The sequence below is a fragment of the Pteropus vampyrus genome, unplaced genomic scaffold, assembly GCF_000151845.1.
Source record: "Pteropus vampyrus isolate Shadow unplaced genomic scaffold, Pvam_2.0 Scaffold680, whole genome shotgun sequence".
NCBI classification, from domain to species: domain Eukaryota; kingdom Metazoa; phylum Chordata; class Mammalia; order Chiroptera; family Pteropodidae; genus Pteropus; species Pteropus vampyrus.
In genome coordinates, this window is record NW_011889461.1 from 14,672 (window position 1) to 30,394 (window position 15,723).

General features: G+C 55.6%; 1 protein-coding gene across 1 annotated transcript in view; it reads left to right on the plus strand.

Annotated features, from left to right (window-relative positions):
- TNK2 (tyrosine kinase non receptor 2) overlaps positions 1-14,157 on the plus strand; it is a 27,332-nt gene extending 13,175 nt beyond the window's left edge. Inside the window, 10 exon segments of the mRNA XM_023526030.1 lie at positions 9-364; positions 1,803-1,929; positions 2,326-2,472; positions 2,556-2,650; positions 7,450-7,644; positions 9,037-9,128; positions 10,437-11,782; positions 11,883-11,978; positions 12,106-12,265; positions 13,359-14,157. Of these exon segments, the coding sequence (XP_023381798.1) occupies positions 9-364; positions 1,803-1,929; positions 2,326-2,472; positions 2,556-2,650; positions 7,450-7,644; positions 9,037-9,128; positions 10,437-11,782; positions 11,883-11,978; positions 12,106-12,265; positions 13,359-13,396 (2,652 nt within the window). The 3' untranslated portion in view covers positions 13,397-14,157.
- The last annotated feature ends 1,566 nt before the right edge of the window (positions 14,158-15,723 follow it).

Sequence of the window (15,723 nt, forward strand, 5' to 3'; positions counted from 1 at the left end):
AGGAGGAGACTGGGATCCCAGCACAGAATGCTGAAGGAGGGGCAGGACTCAGCCTTGCTTATTCCTCCTGCCGCCTCTGACTTCAGGTGACAGAGCTGGCGCCTCTGGGATCATTGTTGGACCGGCTTCGCAAGCACCAGGGCCACTTCCTTCTGGGTACTCTGAGCCGCTACGCTGTTCAGGTGGCTGAGGGCATGGGCTACCTTGAGTCCAAGCGCTTTATTCACCGTGACCTGGCTGCCCGCAATCTGCTGTTGGCCACTCGAGACCTGGTCAAGATCGGGGACTTTGGGCTGATGCGAGCACTACCCCAGAATGACGACCACTACGTCATGCAGGAACATCGAAAGGTGCCCTTTGCCTGGTGAGGGGCAGGCGACTTGGGCTCACAGGGCCTGCACTTCACCCTGTCCCACCCTGGTCCCTGCATACCCAGACGTCAGAGCTTCCAAGGCCTCTATACCCACAACCTTTGTCTCTGCTACCCTTCTTGTGTTCCCATCCATTCACTCATCCATCCAGGAACTTTCATGTGCCAGGCACTAGACTACATAGGAATAAGAACCGTGGGGACTCATAAAAGTTTCCTGAAGAACTCAGTATTAAGTTTTGGAAATATCAAGAGACGTTAGCCAGGCAGACTGGTTGGTGAGCATGTTCCAGGCAGAACTAGTGGCAGACAGGGCTCTTGACTGTGATCGGGGATATTCACCAGCACAGGAAGTGGTCCCTGGCCCTGCCCTTCCCCTTGTGTGAGCCAGTCTTTGTGCTGAGACCAGCATGGTCGTCTGGTGTCAGAGGCACCAAAGGAGTTTAGTTCCCCCGCTTTGGGGTGGGAGGAGTTCATCCAGTTCAGCTTGGCAGAAAACTTCTAATCCAGGAAGTATGGTCACCCTACTTAGTAACTGACTTTATATCTGTATGGGGACCATACATTCTGGATTATTCCTGTCGTCGTGGAGTAATTTGTAGTACCCCCTTTCATACTCAAGCATCCTGGTTTGGGTGGTAAATTATAAGGTCACCTATTTCTATGCAGCCCCCTTAAACCAACTCTGAGATGAGCAGGTTATTCTTATTCTGTTTCACAGATGAAGAACATGAGGCTTAGAGATCTTAAGTGACCTTCTCTGGGTCCTATCCCTTTGAGAGGCTAGGCCAGCTCTCCAGTCCCATGAGAGATCCTCTGATTCTCTATCCAGAGTGGCTTCCTCGCTTTTTATGCCTCAGCTCCCCTGGAGTGCCCCTTTGCCAGCTCTACTGCAGTGGCGTTTCTCCTCACCCAAGGGGGCATCCTTGAGGGAGTGTGCGGATGTTTGGGTGACTGTTTCCACACATTTTGCTTCTTCCCCAGGCCCTATCCAGATTTCCCACCCACACCTTCCTGCTGAAATGAATGACCCAAATGCTAGGATCCTGCCCAAAATCTGGAAATTGTCATCTTCCCACCACAATTAGAAAACAGCCTCAGCTCTTATCCCCCTGCCATCCATCCCCCTTTGCCCTTCCTCGAGTCTCTGACCTTCCTTTCCTTGCTTCCCTGAGCTGTGAGCTTCACCTTCTTCCGACCCCAAGCCACATGTGAGTAAAAGCCCTGAGCATAGATGGTTTTCTCGAAGTCTGTGGTCTACATAGTCAAGATATCCTGCCTTGTCCGCTTCATACCATGTTCCCAGTACCTGCTGTTGAACCTGGCACATGAGGCACCAACATGCTTTTTGAATGAGCATTTTATGTCCATTGGGGCTGTTGTGGGTGGGGGTGCTCTGAGAGGCCTTCCGTTTGACCCCTGCTTCTGCCAGGTGTGCCCCTGAGAGCCTGAAGACACGCACCTTCTCCCATGCCAGTGACACCTGGATGTTTGGGGTAACATTGTGGGAAATGTTCACCTATGGCCAGGAGCCGTGGATTGGACTTAATGGCAGTCAGGTGAGAGGGCGGGGATGTGCCCCTCATAGGTGGGTAGTGGTTGATTTGATCCCAACCTGGCCCTGCAAGAACTGGCTTTTACCTGCTGGAGTCTTGTCCTCCACACTCTGTATCTTCATGACCTCTCAGCTGAGCAAAGACAAGGGCCCCCAGCGGTCAGGAGAGGGACAGGCCGGGGCTTGCTGTTATTCTTAGCCCTTGCCACAGCTCCCTGTCTGGAGACCCCCAGACCTGAGGATAAAGGTCAGAGGCCTGGGGAGAGGCCCTGCCCCCAAAAGCAGACATCTTTGGGATGCAGGCATGGTGGCCCATGCTCCGGTTGCATAGGCTGGAGGGAAGGTGGGAAGTGAAAGGCTGAGTGCTATGTGTGTCCTCAAACTGCATCACTGTGTCCAGATCCTGCATAAGATTGATAAGGAGGGGGAGCGTCTGCCCCGGCCTGAGGACTGCCCCCAGGACATCTACAATGTCATGGTCCAGTGCTGGGCTCACAAGCCAGAGGACAGACCTACCTTTGTGGCCCTGCGGGACTTCCTGCTGGAGGTGAGGGCAGTTCTGTCCATGGGGCTGCGGTGTCCAAGCAGGGGTCCGTCCCAGGGTGGGCAATGACATGTCTCCGCTCTTAGGCCCAGCCCACTGACATGAGGGCCCTTCAGGACTTTGAAGAACCAGACAAGCTACACATCCAGATGAACGATGTCATCACCGTCATCGAGGGGAGGTAGGGAGCATGGGAGCTGCGTCTGCATTGTCTTGAAGTGTGCAGGGTGGAGGGGCTGGCTGACCAAGAGCTCTTCTGCATCCACGGTTCTCCTGGCAACACATAGGCTGTGGTGGGCCTGAGCTGTGCAAGGATGGGAGGGCAGGCCTGGATCTGCCCCTGAGTGCTTGGGGTTAAGTACGCATGCAGGTGCTCTTGCTTTGGGGGTGTTTTCCTGCCCAGCACCACCTCCATCACCCTTTTCTCACTCTGCTCCAGCCCTGGCTGTGTGGGTCAGAGCCAAACTGCCATTATGGTGAGGCAGCCAGGCCTCAGAACCACAACTGGAGACTCGAGCTCCTAAACTTCCTCCTCTAATCCTCTCCCTCCCTTTTTCTTCCTGCCTCCTCCCAGGATAAGAACCCTTGACTACCCACAGGGGCATAGTTCAGTACCCCAAAACCACTCCACCCTCTTCCTGGCAGCTCCTGCCTTCCCACTGGGCCCCACTGCTCTTGCCCAGGGCTCCCCTCCATCCTCTGCTGGGCCTCCCACCCTGGTCTCTGTCCCCAGGCTCCCTTTGCAGGACATCGTTCCTGACCCTTTCCTCCTCTTTACACCTTGCAACACATGTCTATCTACAGGCAGCATCTCGGGCAGCCCCCAAAAGCTCCTGCATGGAGCCGTTCACCCCACCCTCTGTTATCTGTGCCTCAGGGTATCTGAGGAACTGGTTGGGGCAGGGCAGGCACCAGGTCCCTTTGGAGTAGGGGGCAAGCATGGAGACCTGGAAGAGGAAGGAAGCAAAGGTAATTCCCTGTACTCTCAGTGACTCTGACTCAGAGCCAGCAGAGATGAGGGCTGGGTTGCTTTCCACAGAGCCTTTTCTGCCTGGACTTTAGGTTTGGGGGTCTGTCTGGCCTTTGGTTACACCTTGTGCTACAAGTGGGGTTGGTACAGGGGAGAGCCTCTGGGTCTCAGTCAATGGTGAAGTTAGTCCTGGGACTTAGGCTGGTTGTGGAGAAACGAAACCTGCACTGCTGTGGCCCCAGTACCTCTTCCCCAGGCCAGGGCTCCCCTCACCTTTGGGCACAGTATCTGGGAATAAGAATGACATACCAACAGCTTAGTGGCAATGGACAAAAGCAGAAAGTTTCTAGGAGGAGAGACCTGGGGGACAGAAAGGAATATAGTCTGTGGTTTGGAGCTGAGGGGCCAGGGAAGGGACTGTAGGCCTGGCACTCTGGGGGAGCATTCTGGAAATAGGAAGATTAGGGGTGAGGGCCCCCCTGGAGGTGCATGTTAGGACCATAAGCCAGAAATCTGGGTCTACAACCATTCTCATCTCCAGGAACCAGAGGGCTTTGGACTTGACCCCTCTGTGCCCTATAGTCCCCAGGTCTTTACTTCTCCCATCCCTCGCTCTCAATGGAGGCCTGTGTGCCAGGGCCCAGTGTTTCCCAGGGGTGACTCGGGAGCTTCCTATTTTTCAGGGGCCTGTGTCTCTGGAGCTAACGCCCTGGGTCATGTCTGGAGCTGGGCAGGCAAGGGGAGGGGTCAGGGAGCCCTCTTCTTGGGAGGCTGCTGTGGGCATGTCCCGCCCTGCCCTTCCGTCACAGGCTCCTTGCTGCCTGCCAGTGTGGGCTCTCTGGGCTCCTCCTCCAGGGCCACCAGCCGACTTGGACCACAGTGCCTGCCCTTGGTCCCTGGAGCTGCTCAGGATGTGGGAGGTGAGGGGCAGGAGGCCATGACAGCCGGTGGAGCTTTGGGAGTGGGCCTGTGTGTCGGTGGTACCAGAGCTTTAACTCTGCCCCCTTGTTTCCATGGTGCCCGAATCTGTTTGGCTAGTTCTGTCTCCATGTCTCTGGGTGGGCTGGCTCTCTGTGAGTGTCCCTTTGGGCCTGGGTTTGTACTTGTGGGTCCCTGGCTGTTTCTCTGTCTCCTCTTAGTCTGGCTCTGAGCTCTCTCCCTGTCTGTGCCCTTCCGTTGGTCTTGGATTTCATCTGGCGGAAGCTGTCTTCAGCATTTGTTTCTTAGTCCAGAGTCTGGGAACCCCCTGCCCCTGGCTCTGACTGGTTCTGAAGGCTTGGGGTACCAGACAGTGGGCAGAGAAACACTTCACTGTTCCGTGAGTCAAGCTCATGAGGCTCAGTCTAGACAGGGGGACAGACAATGTCTGCTCTTTCCAGGGGGTCTTACTTGGAGCCTGGGATGGCTTGCAGCACTTCTATCTTCTGTGTTTATTGAGTTGGAGAAGGGGGATACAGGTTTTTGAAATCCTTCCGTAGGTCCTTGGCCTGTCCTGGACCCTGGAGCCTCTGCTTCCTGTGGTAGGTGAGGGAGGAAGAAGCAAGGGTCTGTGTTCCTCAAGGCCAGGGGCTGCCTGGGACACCCAAAGAGAAGTGGGTGGGGTGGTGTTTTGAGCAGAATGTTTAAGCCACATTTGTCAGCCATTTGTGGATTAACTTAGGCCAGGACTGGGACAAGGGGCCGAGATTTCAGAGGCTGGTCCCTAGTGGAGTTGGGATATCTTTAGGTAGTTCTCAGTCCAAGCCTCAGCTTCCTAGGTGCTGCTTCACATTTTGCTTATTCCAGGACACTGACAGGTAGCAGGAAGTAGAAAGTTTTTGCTGGAGGTGCTAGGCCCTTTCCTCACACCCTAGGGACTCTCCTTCTGTGTCCTTGTCTGTCTTTGCTGCAGTGACTGTTGGTTGACATGATGGGCCTGGCTCTCCTGTTGTTGCCCAGAAAGGACCAAGCTACAGGTAGCTTGGCCCCACTGAGTCTCAGAGGGAGACAGGTGAGCAGTGCAACATAGCTTTGACCATCTTATTGGCTATCTCAGGAGTTAAATTTAAGCCTTGTCAGGGTCAGTGTGCTTGGGGTGCAGTCCCCAAGGGGCCTCTTTCTCACACACGTGCTATCCTCTTGACTCCCCCTCCTAGGAGCAAAGACATTTTTGAGGAGTAATGTCAGGACCCCCAGCAGTCATGGGGACTCTCTCCTCAGCCATACTTGTCATGAAGGGAGGTGGGCTCGGTGTCCCTTCTTGTTCTCAGAAGTGGCTGCAAAGGGGGTCCACACAGGAAGGGCATGGTCATGGTCTTGGCCATGAGTCCATTGTGCCCTGTACTGCATGTCTGCCTCGGCTGCATTTCTCACCCCAGTTAATGAGCACCTCTGAAGAGGCGTGGAGAGCAGAGTTCAGTATCCAGCCCTGGGGTTGCTGTCTGAGACAGATCTGTGGAGGGGCTCTCAAAATCCAGGGAGTGTTGGGGGAGGGTAGCAGCAGGGTACCTTGGTGCCAGGCATGTCTCCCTACCCTCTTTCCTGGTAGCCCTCAACCTCAGCTGGTCCTGGGGGGTATGGGGACAGCGTTTTTCTCCTCGGAATGGCCCTGCTATTTTCGGATGGGCTTTGTCCCTTCCCGGGTGTTGTCCTCCTCTCTTCTTCCTTCCTTTCCTGCCCTTCCCACCCGGAGGGCAGGGTGGTAATCACAGGGTTGCTGTGTCTGTGGTGGGCCGGTCAGCGACCTTGTTTACAAGGAGGCTGGGCTCCTATCCCTCCCCTGCCTCACCTCTCAGCTTCCCTAGGACTGCCGTGCTCGTGGGGTTCAACTTTTGATGTCTGGAACAGGCTGTTTGGGGGTCACGATGCCCCAGTGGGCCGCATCACCTCACGGAGGAGGGTCCTGGTGCTCAGACCTTGCTGCCTCCTTCCAGCCTCCAGTCTCCCCCAGTTCCTCCAGTCTTGCTGCAGTTTGGAGACCTCTCTTTACACTCCTAGCCATAGACAGGTGGCATGCAGGTGGGGGATTGACAGGGCTTGTAGGTTGGTGCCACATGTGTCCACTGCAGCAGCATAAGGCTGTCAGCACCTCTGCCTTAGCCCAGATGTTGCCCACGTTGTCAGAGGTGAGTGACCCCAGCAGCAGGTGCAGGAGCCTCGCCTATTGGTTTTTTGGCATTCGAAGGTGTTCTGTTCTTCCTTGCCACCCCAGGGGCTTGGGCTGCCTGACAAGTTGTGTGTCTGTCTGCAGTCAGAATGAAGGGCCGATAGTCCAGCCACACTGGGAGGCTGGGTTCCCTTCTCGCCCCTTGTTTAAGATGGGATTAGAGCTCCTTCCAAGGAGGTGGATGGGATGAGGGCGAGGGTCCCACAGCTCTACCAGTAGCTTGTGAGAGGCACTGGAGATACAGTAACCGGTGACGTGAAGGCGTGGGTTGCCCCAGGTGCTTCCAAATGCATGAAGGAGCTAGATTGTGGTTGGAGGGCTTGGCCTCAAGCCCGGTGCTGAGACCATGGTGCTCTCTTGGGCCCCTGAAGCTCATAACTCTTGGTACTGGGCTGAAGAGTGAAATCAGGTGGCCAGAAGAGGACCAGGCTCCAGTTCTTGTCAGAGGAGGAGGGAGGCAAGGTGATATTTGAGAAGGGCTCTGGCTTTACAGACTAACAACTAGATTTGAATCCTGGGTTTGCTGCGATCTTTGTGGTAACTGTAGGCAAGTCATGTCAGTTGTTTGAACCTGTTTTCTTATTTGTAAACTGTAGGAAAAGCTGTCTTACCCACCTAGGTATCTTACAATAAGGCTGTGTGCCAACAGTCAGGTCCTGTACTGTGGGAACAGCTGGGCTTGGGGGGCTGCTAGGCGGAGGCTGGCTGATTGTGGACCACCCTGGTCCTGGGGCCTTGACCCACATGTTCCCTTCTGCCAAGGTGGTAAGATATCATGGTTAAAGAGCTTGGTATGGGAAGGGTCCCACTCCTTGGGGCTGTCACACCACACCCTGGTGCTCACCATGTCATCCCTGTTGGGCAGGGCTGAGAATTACTGGTGGCGAGGGCAGAACACACGGACGCTGTGTGTGGGGCCCTTCCCTCGCAACGTGGTGACCTCCGTGGCCGGCCTGTCAGCCCAGGACATCAGCCAGCCCCTGCAGAATAGCTTCATCCACACGGGGCATGGCGACAGCGACCCCCGCCACTGCTGGGGCTTTCCTGACAAAATCGATGAGTGAGTACTGGGCAGGGCCCCGCCGGGGGATCCGCAGCCAGCAGCCCCGCCCCGGGCATGCAGGCTCTTTCAGGTTTCCGAAGTCCCCGTCATAACCAGAGGGTAGAGGGTCTCTTTTTGCCCAGCAGCTTTTTCCTACCAGCAGGATCAGGGTTAGGACAAAGGATGGACCCTCACTGGCCTTAGGAAGATGGCCTTGGGAGCAGCTTTTGGAAACAGTTCAGTGGGAAAGCCTTTTTCATGACCCCTATCATTTGAGTAGCAATCTCCCTTCTCTTGCTGGTAGTCGCGAGCCCAGGAGATTGGAACTTGCCCCGTCAGGCCCAGGGGTACAAGTCACAGAAAGAGCTCCCTGGAGGGGACTTCAGAGCACACGTTAGGCAGCAGCTCAGCTCCCTACCTGCTGCTCACTCTGCCTAGGATGGGGGTTGAGTCTCCTTTAAGTGAAAGGATGAGGTCACTGCAGGCATCTAGGGAGGATACAGAGAAGAATTAGTCACTTCCTGGGTGCCCTGCCCCTGGATTCCACCTGGCAGTTCTTCATGCCAGGCCTCCATGCTTCTGCGGGCCTCAAGGGGCTTCCAGGCCCCTGTTCTCAGCAGCCATTGTTCCTCTGACTTCTGACACACGTTTTTGCCCAGAGGGCCATGGTGAAACAGACCCTTCCCCTCTATGTTCCCACACACCAGAGCATTAAGCTCTGGGAGGGCAGCCCTGTGTGTATCACTCACAGAGCCAGGTGAGAGCCTGAGAGAGTTGGGGCAGGAGAGCACAGACACTTCCAGAAGGAAGCCCGGTGCCCTCTGCCCTGCCCCTGGCGTGCCGTGGCCAGCCCAGCCCCATTCCTCCAGGCTTTAATCAGCCACAGTGACTAAGTCCCAGATCCTGACAGTCAGCACAAGGTTGAGGGTGAATTGGGAGCAGAGCGGGTGCCTCCACTCCTGGCAGTAGGGTCGAAGGGTGCCTCTTGCCCACCCTGACCGGGGAGCGCAGCCGGATGCCTCTGGGCCTGGCAGCAAAGAAGAGTGTGCCAGTAGGTGGCTGCCGGGTGTGGGTCGGGGTGCCTGCCGTAGGGGTGGCAGAGGGCCAGCTCTGCCCTTGTAGGTTGTTCCTGGAGCCCCTACAGCCCTAGGCTTTTTCACCGGCAGTCAGGAGCCCTTTCCTGTCCCCTCTCCACAGCGCCCTCCACTGGTTACAGAGTTGCTCTGTAGAAGGGCGCTGCTGGGAGTTAGAAGTCCTGTGCTGCAGATGCTCATCTGTGAGAGCCTTGGACGAGGCGGTCCCTTAGATGCCCGAGCCCACCGGACAGGCCCGGCATCTCCTCCAGAGGTTTCCTCACTGCCACCACTCCACAGTGGTCACCCGCCCTCTGACCTGGTTCCCTCCCCACAGACTGTATCTGGGAAACCCGATGGACCCTCCGGACCTGCTGAGCGTGGACCTGAGCGCCTCCCACCCAACCCAACATCTGGGAAGGGTGAAAAGTAAGAGCCCCCAGCTCCCTGGCGTACCCGTTCATCGGCTGGCCTGGGGCACTATCTTTTCAGGCCAGCCCTGAGCTGGCTATTCTGGCTCTGAGATGATGGTTGGGTCAGGGCAGCAGGGGGACAGCTGTGTCCCTGGCTCCAGCTGGGTGTGGGGTGGAAGATGAGAGGCAGCTGTATCCGCCGAGGTGGGCATCCTCGGTCAGTCCTGCGTTGGCCTATGGCCTTAGCTCTCTCCACCCTCATCCTTCTCACCGTGCTCAGAGCCTAGCCCTTCCTTACCCTGCCTAATCCCACTCTCCTCTCCTAAGCCAAAACTACTCCACAGGCTTCATCTTGGCCAGGAGCCTCATCCACCCCCTAGATCCTGGGCCTGTCATTCCGGAATATGGTTTTCCCCATCCTGCCGCCCCATTGCTTCCCATTGCTCTTGGGTTTGTACACTCATTCGCCCCTGTTCACTGCGCTCTCTCTCTTTCTCCACGCTCTGCCCTCTTGTCTGGCTTTTCTTCCTCCCTTGTCCTCTGTCTGTCTTGCTCTTCCCCTCTCTACTCTCTGCATGGCCCTTCCTGCAGGGGAGCCTCCACCTCGCCCACCTCAGCCTGCCATCTTCACTCAGAGTAAGTGGGGCTGCTCTCGGTGCCTTGGCCCCTGCCCCCTCTCTCCTGTCATTCCTCCTCTCATCCTGGAAGGTACAGAGTCCTGGTGACTGGCTGGGTGGGAGGGGAAGCGGGTGTGTGCTGTGAGCTTTAGCTGGCCCAGCATGCTTGCCTCTCCCCACCCCACCCCCCAGAACCTGGGCTTCTGGAGCAACTGTGTGGTCCCGGCGCCCAGCTGTGCCCCTCTCTGCCATTGCCTGCCTGCTTCATTCCCTTTGGGACTTGCAGAGGCTGGCCTTCCATGATGGTGGGTCAGGAGTTACTGTTGCTCTTATTGGTAGGGTTGCCCATAGCCCCTGCCTGCACTAATGGCCTGCTGTAATGGGGGGTGGGGTAAGGGTTACTAACCAGGGCCCAGGGGCAGGGGCTTATGGGGTCTTGTGCAGATGGAGGGGGCATCAGAAGCAGGCGGGTTTGGGGTTTTGCTTGCTTTAGCTGAGATAGAGGCAGGGGCTCACCCACCACGTAGATGTCTGACAGTGCCCAGAGCAGGCTCTCCCCTCCCGTTTGGACAGGGTCAGTGTGTGCTGAGAGTTTGACAGCTGAGAGGGCCGATCTCCGGGGGAGTTGGAAACACTTGGCTTTTTTCCCATACCCCAGCTTTCCCGTCCGCCTGACACTGCCTGCCCGGGTCTCCTTTCCATTACAGAACCAACCTATGATCCTGTGAGTGAGGACCAAGACCCCCTGTCCAGTGACTTCAAGAGGCTGGGCCTGAGGAAGCCAGGCCTGCCCCGTGGGCTGTGGCTAACAAAGCCCTCGGCCCGGGTGCCAGGCACCAAGGCAGGCCGCAGCAGCGACAGTGAGGTCACACTCATCGACTTCGGTGAAGAGCCTGTGGTCCCTGCCCCACGGCCCTGCGCGCCCTCGCTGGCGCAGCTGGCCATGGACGCCTGCTCCTTGCTGGACAAGACGCCGCCGCAGAGCCCCACTCAGGCACTGCCCCGGCCCCTGCACCCCACGCCTGTGGTGGACTGGGATGCACGCCCGCTGCCCCCGCCTCCCGCCTATGACGATGTGGCCCAAGATGAGGATGACTTTGAGGTCTGCTCCATCAACAGCACCCTGGTGGGCACCGGGGTCTCTCCTGGTCCCAACCAGGGCGAGACCAATTACGCCTTCGTGCCTGAGCAGGCGCGACTGCTCCCGCCCCTGGAGGACAACCTGTTCCTCCCTCCCCAGAGTGGGAGCAAGCCACCCACCTTGGCCCAGACCGAAGAGATCTTCCAGGCGCTGCAGCAGGAGTGCATGCAGCAACTGCAGGTCCCAGCCAGTTCTCTGGTCCCCTCACTCAGCCCAGTGGGCGATGACAAGCCCCAAGTGCCCCCTCGGGTGCCCATTCCCCCAAGGCCCACGCGCCCACGAGGCGAGCTGTCTCCAGCCCCTTCAGGCGAGGAAGAGATGGCGCGGTGGCCTGGACCTGCCTCCCCTCCCCGGGTACCTCCCCGGGAGCCCCTGTCCCCTCAAGGCTCGAGGACCCCCAGCCCCCTGGTGCCACGTGGCAGCTCCCCGCTGCCATCCCGGCTCTCAAGTTCACCTGGGAAGACCATGCCTACCACCCAAAGCTTTGCCTCAGACCCCAAGTATGCCACACCCCAGGTGATCCAGGCGCCTGGCCCACGGGCCGGTCCCTGCATCCTGCCCATCGTCCGTGATGGCAAGAAGGTCAGCAACACCCACTACTACCTGCTGCCTGAGCGCCCACCCTACCTGGAGCGCTACCAGCGCTTCCTGCGTGAGGCCCAGAGCCCCGAAGAGCCAGCTGCCTTGCCCGTGCCCCTGCTGCCCCCACCCAGCACCCCAGCCCCTGCTGCCCCCACTGCCACTGTCCGACCTATGCCCCAGGCTACTCCAGACCCCAAGGCCAACTTCTCCACCAACAACAGCAACCCAGGGGCCCGGCCAGCAGCCTTGAGGGCCAGTGCTCGACTGCTACAGAGGGGATATCCTGGAGACGGGCCAGAGGCTGGACGGCCAGCAGATAAGATCCAGATGGTGAGTACCAGACCTGGCTACTGGGTAAGGAGGGGCAGAGGCCCAAGGGCCCTGGAAGAATGGCCCCAAGTGGTGCTGACGGGTGGGTGGGTGTGCCCAGCTGCAGGCCATGGTGCATGGGGTGACCACAGAGGAGTGCCAGGCGGCCCTGCAGAGCCACAGCTGGAGTGTGCAGAGGGCTGCCCAGTATCTGAAGGTACCACCACCTCCTGCCCACTCTGGATTTCAGGGACCCTGAAGACTGTTCTACTCTTCTCCCCCTCCTTACTGCCCCGCCCCCCGGCTCTCTGCCCCCACCCTGATCTGGTGACCCTTGGCCCCAGTGTGTCCCATGGCACCACCCTCTGCTCCTTAGGTGGAGCAGCTCTTTGGGTTGGGTCTGCGGCCGCGAGGCGAGTGCCACAAAGTGCTGGAGATGTTTGACTGGAACCTGGAGCAAGCCGGCTGCCACCTTCTGGGCTCCTGTGGCCCTGCACATCACAAGTGAGTGAACGCCACACCCTGCCACCTTCCTGTCCCCAGAGGGATGTCCTGGAGCACACCACTCCAGGAAAGAGCCCACTCAGTTCCTTGCAGGCCATGCACAGGCAGGAGTCATGGCTCCCCAGCCAGGAGGAGGGAAGGTGGGCCCCGGTCCCAGGCAAAGACCGTTGTGGATGAGTAGTCTCTCCTAAGCGTACTTATTTAGACTTTTAGTCACTTGGTTCACATGAACTAATGAGTAAAAGGCAGTTGTAGGCTTTCTGGTTACAGGGGGTTTATTTGCCCAGCTCCTCTCTGAGCAGCCTTCAGAGAGCAGCAGTCGAGGACCCAATGATTTAAACAGATGTTTCTCACCTCTGCATTTCACAGTTCAGTTTAAAGTAACACAGTTTTAGTGCCTTTTTAAAGGAAAGTCTAATCAAAAAAATTCATTCCTGTAAAGAATTTAAACATATACATACCTAACAAAATAATAGTCATAAACATAACAGTGATAGGTAGTGTAAATATACATATGTGAAAGTTTTAGCAAGTCAAAAGTGGTGAGACGGTTTGATCCCAGCGTTGTCCCTCAAGAGGCCCTGGTGGAGTGTGGGGTTTCAGAGCAGTGGGGCTGTGGCAGCGGACAGCCCAAGGGAGAGCCCAGCCTCCTGCTCACCACCACGTCAGCTCACGTACACGTCCCGATCTCTCAGGGTCCTCCTCTGCAAAGCGTGTGAATGACAGTGCGTCTCTTATAGACAAGATTAGAATTTAGGAGAGGGATGCCTCATCTGTCACACCTCACTGCAAGTGTCTGGCACACACGACACCATTAGTAAATTCTTACTAATTTGCATCCAAATAAACTTAAGCTTTTACTGTGTCTGTCAACCTTGGGTACTCTTAATACACAATCCTGCTGGTCTCTTATTTTTAGTTCTTTAAAGAAAAAAGGCATCCCAGGATGATAAGTTCCAAAATTATTGCCTAGAACTACCAGTTTTCAACCGAGATGGCTGGCACTGAGAGGCCCTCCTACACTGCGCACTCCATACTCTGTTGCACTAGCCCTGTTGATGGAGGGTCTTTCTGGTTCTTTCCCCTGCTTTAGGCGCTGAGATGTCTGGAGAGCCAGAGGGTCTGCCCTGAAGAACTCCGTTGAGCCTGTCCTTCTGAGGAGGGTGGAGAGATGCGCATCCCAGGCCTGGAGGACTTGCTGCTGCCTGCTGCTCCCAGTGGCAGAGGGAGACCAAGGCAGCAGGAGGCTGGGAGCCCTACCTTGCCCGTCCCTCCCTCACCCAGTGCTGTCCCTGCAACTTCAGTTCAGCCCTTGGTGCCCCTGGCCAAGGTGTAGGAAGGAGCCCTGTGAAAGCAGGCCTGGACGCGGCCTCAGCAGGCCCTGCGACCGACTAGCCTCTGGCTCTACCGGGTCGGGCCTGTGGCAAGAGTGTGTCCCCAAGTCCTGCCGTGGGGAAGCGAGGCTTGACCACAAGCTGGGAGGATGTGTTGTCCACATGGAAATGTGGACCAGCAAAGGGCTGGGCCCTTCTCCAGGAAGCCCCTGGTGGGCAGTTGGGGTGTTGGACAGAATGTGACTTGTGGCTTTGCCATGGACATGTTACGGGACTTGGCTGGTCTTAGGATCTTGTGCCTAGAAATAGCCTGAGGTGGCTCAGGAAGCAGAGCAAGGGTGCCAGATAGTTCTCTGGCAGGGACCAGGGCCCAAGGCCCCAGAGTTGGAAGGAGACCAAGGGGGCAGCTGCCCTGGAGGGACACCAGTGCTTCCTCTGACCCCACTCCTTCCCTGTGTGTTCCATGTTTCCCCACCAACTTCTGTTGCCAAAGTTGCTTCCCCAGCTATGGATATCTGCTTCTTCCAGAGAAATAAAGTTAGTTTCTATTTTATGTTACTTGTGCCTGCCTGTGTCTTTGCTTCTTGGTCAGCAGCCTGAGGCCTCGAGGCTCCCCAAGCCAACTGCCATCTGGCTGGGGCAGCAGGCCTCATAGCACCACCTATGGACAGAGGGAAGAAGTGCAGGCCTGGTTGACCCTAAGCGGTCTCTCCCCTTCTGGGGCTGGCAGAGGGTCAGAGACCCCACTGGATGTAGTCACTGACTCACAGTCTCTGTGTTTTTGCTCTAGAGTTCCATAAGGCAGGATGTACTGCAGGAGAGAACATAACAATTAGCTGGAGTTAAGCTAGAAATTCAGTAACAAGGAAGGCTTCAGTATGTCTTAAGTATTTTAATTCTGTTTTTTTGAATGACTAGTATTTCACAATTTTCAAAATTCAAAAGGTACTGAACAGTATAGGGTGAAGTCTCCCACCCCAGCTTTCCACCTCCCCTCCCCAGAGACTGAATTTATCATCAGTTCTCTTGTGTTTCTTGTTTTTTTCACTTACAGTATTTTGAAGAGTTCCTTAATCACTGAAAGAGCTTCCACATTCTTGTTTAGGGTTGCATGGATGTATGGATGTACATAATCTATTTAACCAGACCCCTTTTGATGAAGAAACATTTCGGTTTCCAATCCTTTGCAGTTACAACCACTGCTGCAATAAACCGGATATGTGGGTTATTTTTCACTTGCAACTGAAGTCCCCTAGATGTGGGACTCCTGTCAGAGTGTGTGCAATAATGACCGATCTTTCTGAATTGCTCTCCTTAGAGGAGGTGGTTCAGTTGTCACAGCCACCGAGGTGTGAGAGCTTTCCATGGTTTTAGCTAGTCTGACAGGTGGAAAACGGTGTCTCTAGTTTTAGTTTGCATTTCTCGAATGAACATCTAAAAAATTAGTTGGGCCATTTATATTTCCTTTTCTATGAGCTACCTATTAATACCCTTGGCCCATTAAAAGTTAGATTTTTGATCTATTTCAGACTGGTTTTGGGGAAATTACTAGATCAAGGAAATTAGTCCTTTGAGCTTTATCATATTATCCGAATTATAGGAAAAGAGGTAAATCATAAGAAAGTAAGCTGATGGATTGGGTTTACTGAAAACAGGCCATTCAGGATGGATCCTGGGCCTCTGTGTCTGTGACTCTAGGCTGACCTGTCTGGTGGGCTGCACCCTGGGAGGTCTGGAGCCTTCAGATCCAGACATATTCTACCTAGCCTGTTCACTAAAGCAGAAATTAAATTATATTTAACTGACCCAAAAAAAATTTAGTTAAATACGTAAAAGGGAAAAAATACTAAGTAACTTTTGGGCATTGTTGCTAGGCCCAGATTCCATTCTTAGCTGTTTGATCTTGGAAAAGTTACTTAACCTTTCTGAGCCTATAAACTGGGAGAGAATAATTCCTACTTTACAGAACGGTGGTGATGATTAAATGCAGTCACGTGGGTAAAACATTGTGTTTAGTGCATGGGCCATGGTAAGCACTCAGAAAACTGTAATCATTATACATTTTATTTTTCCATGCTCTTGCCTGTCTCTATCAATAGCTTACATTATACACTCACCACAACT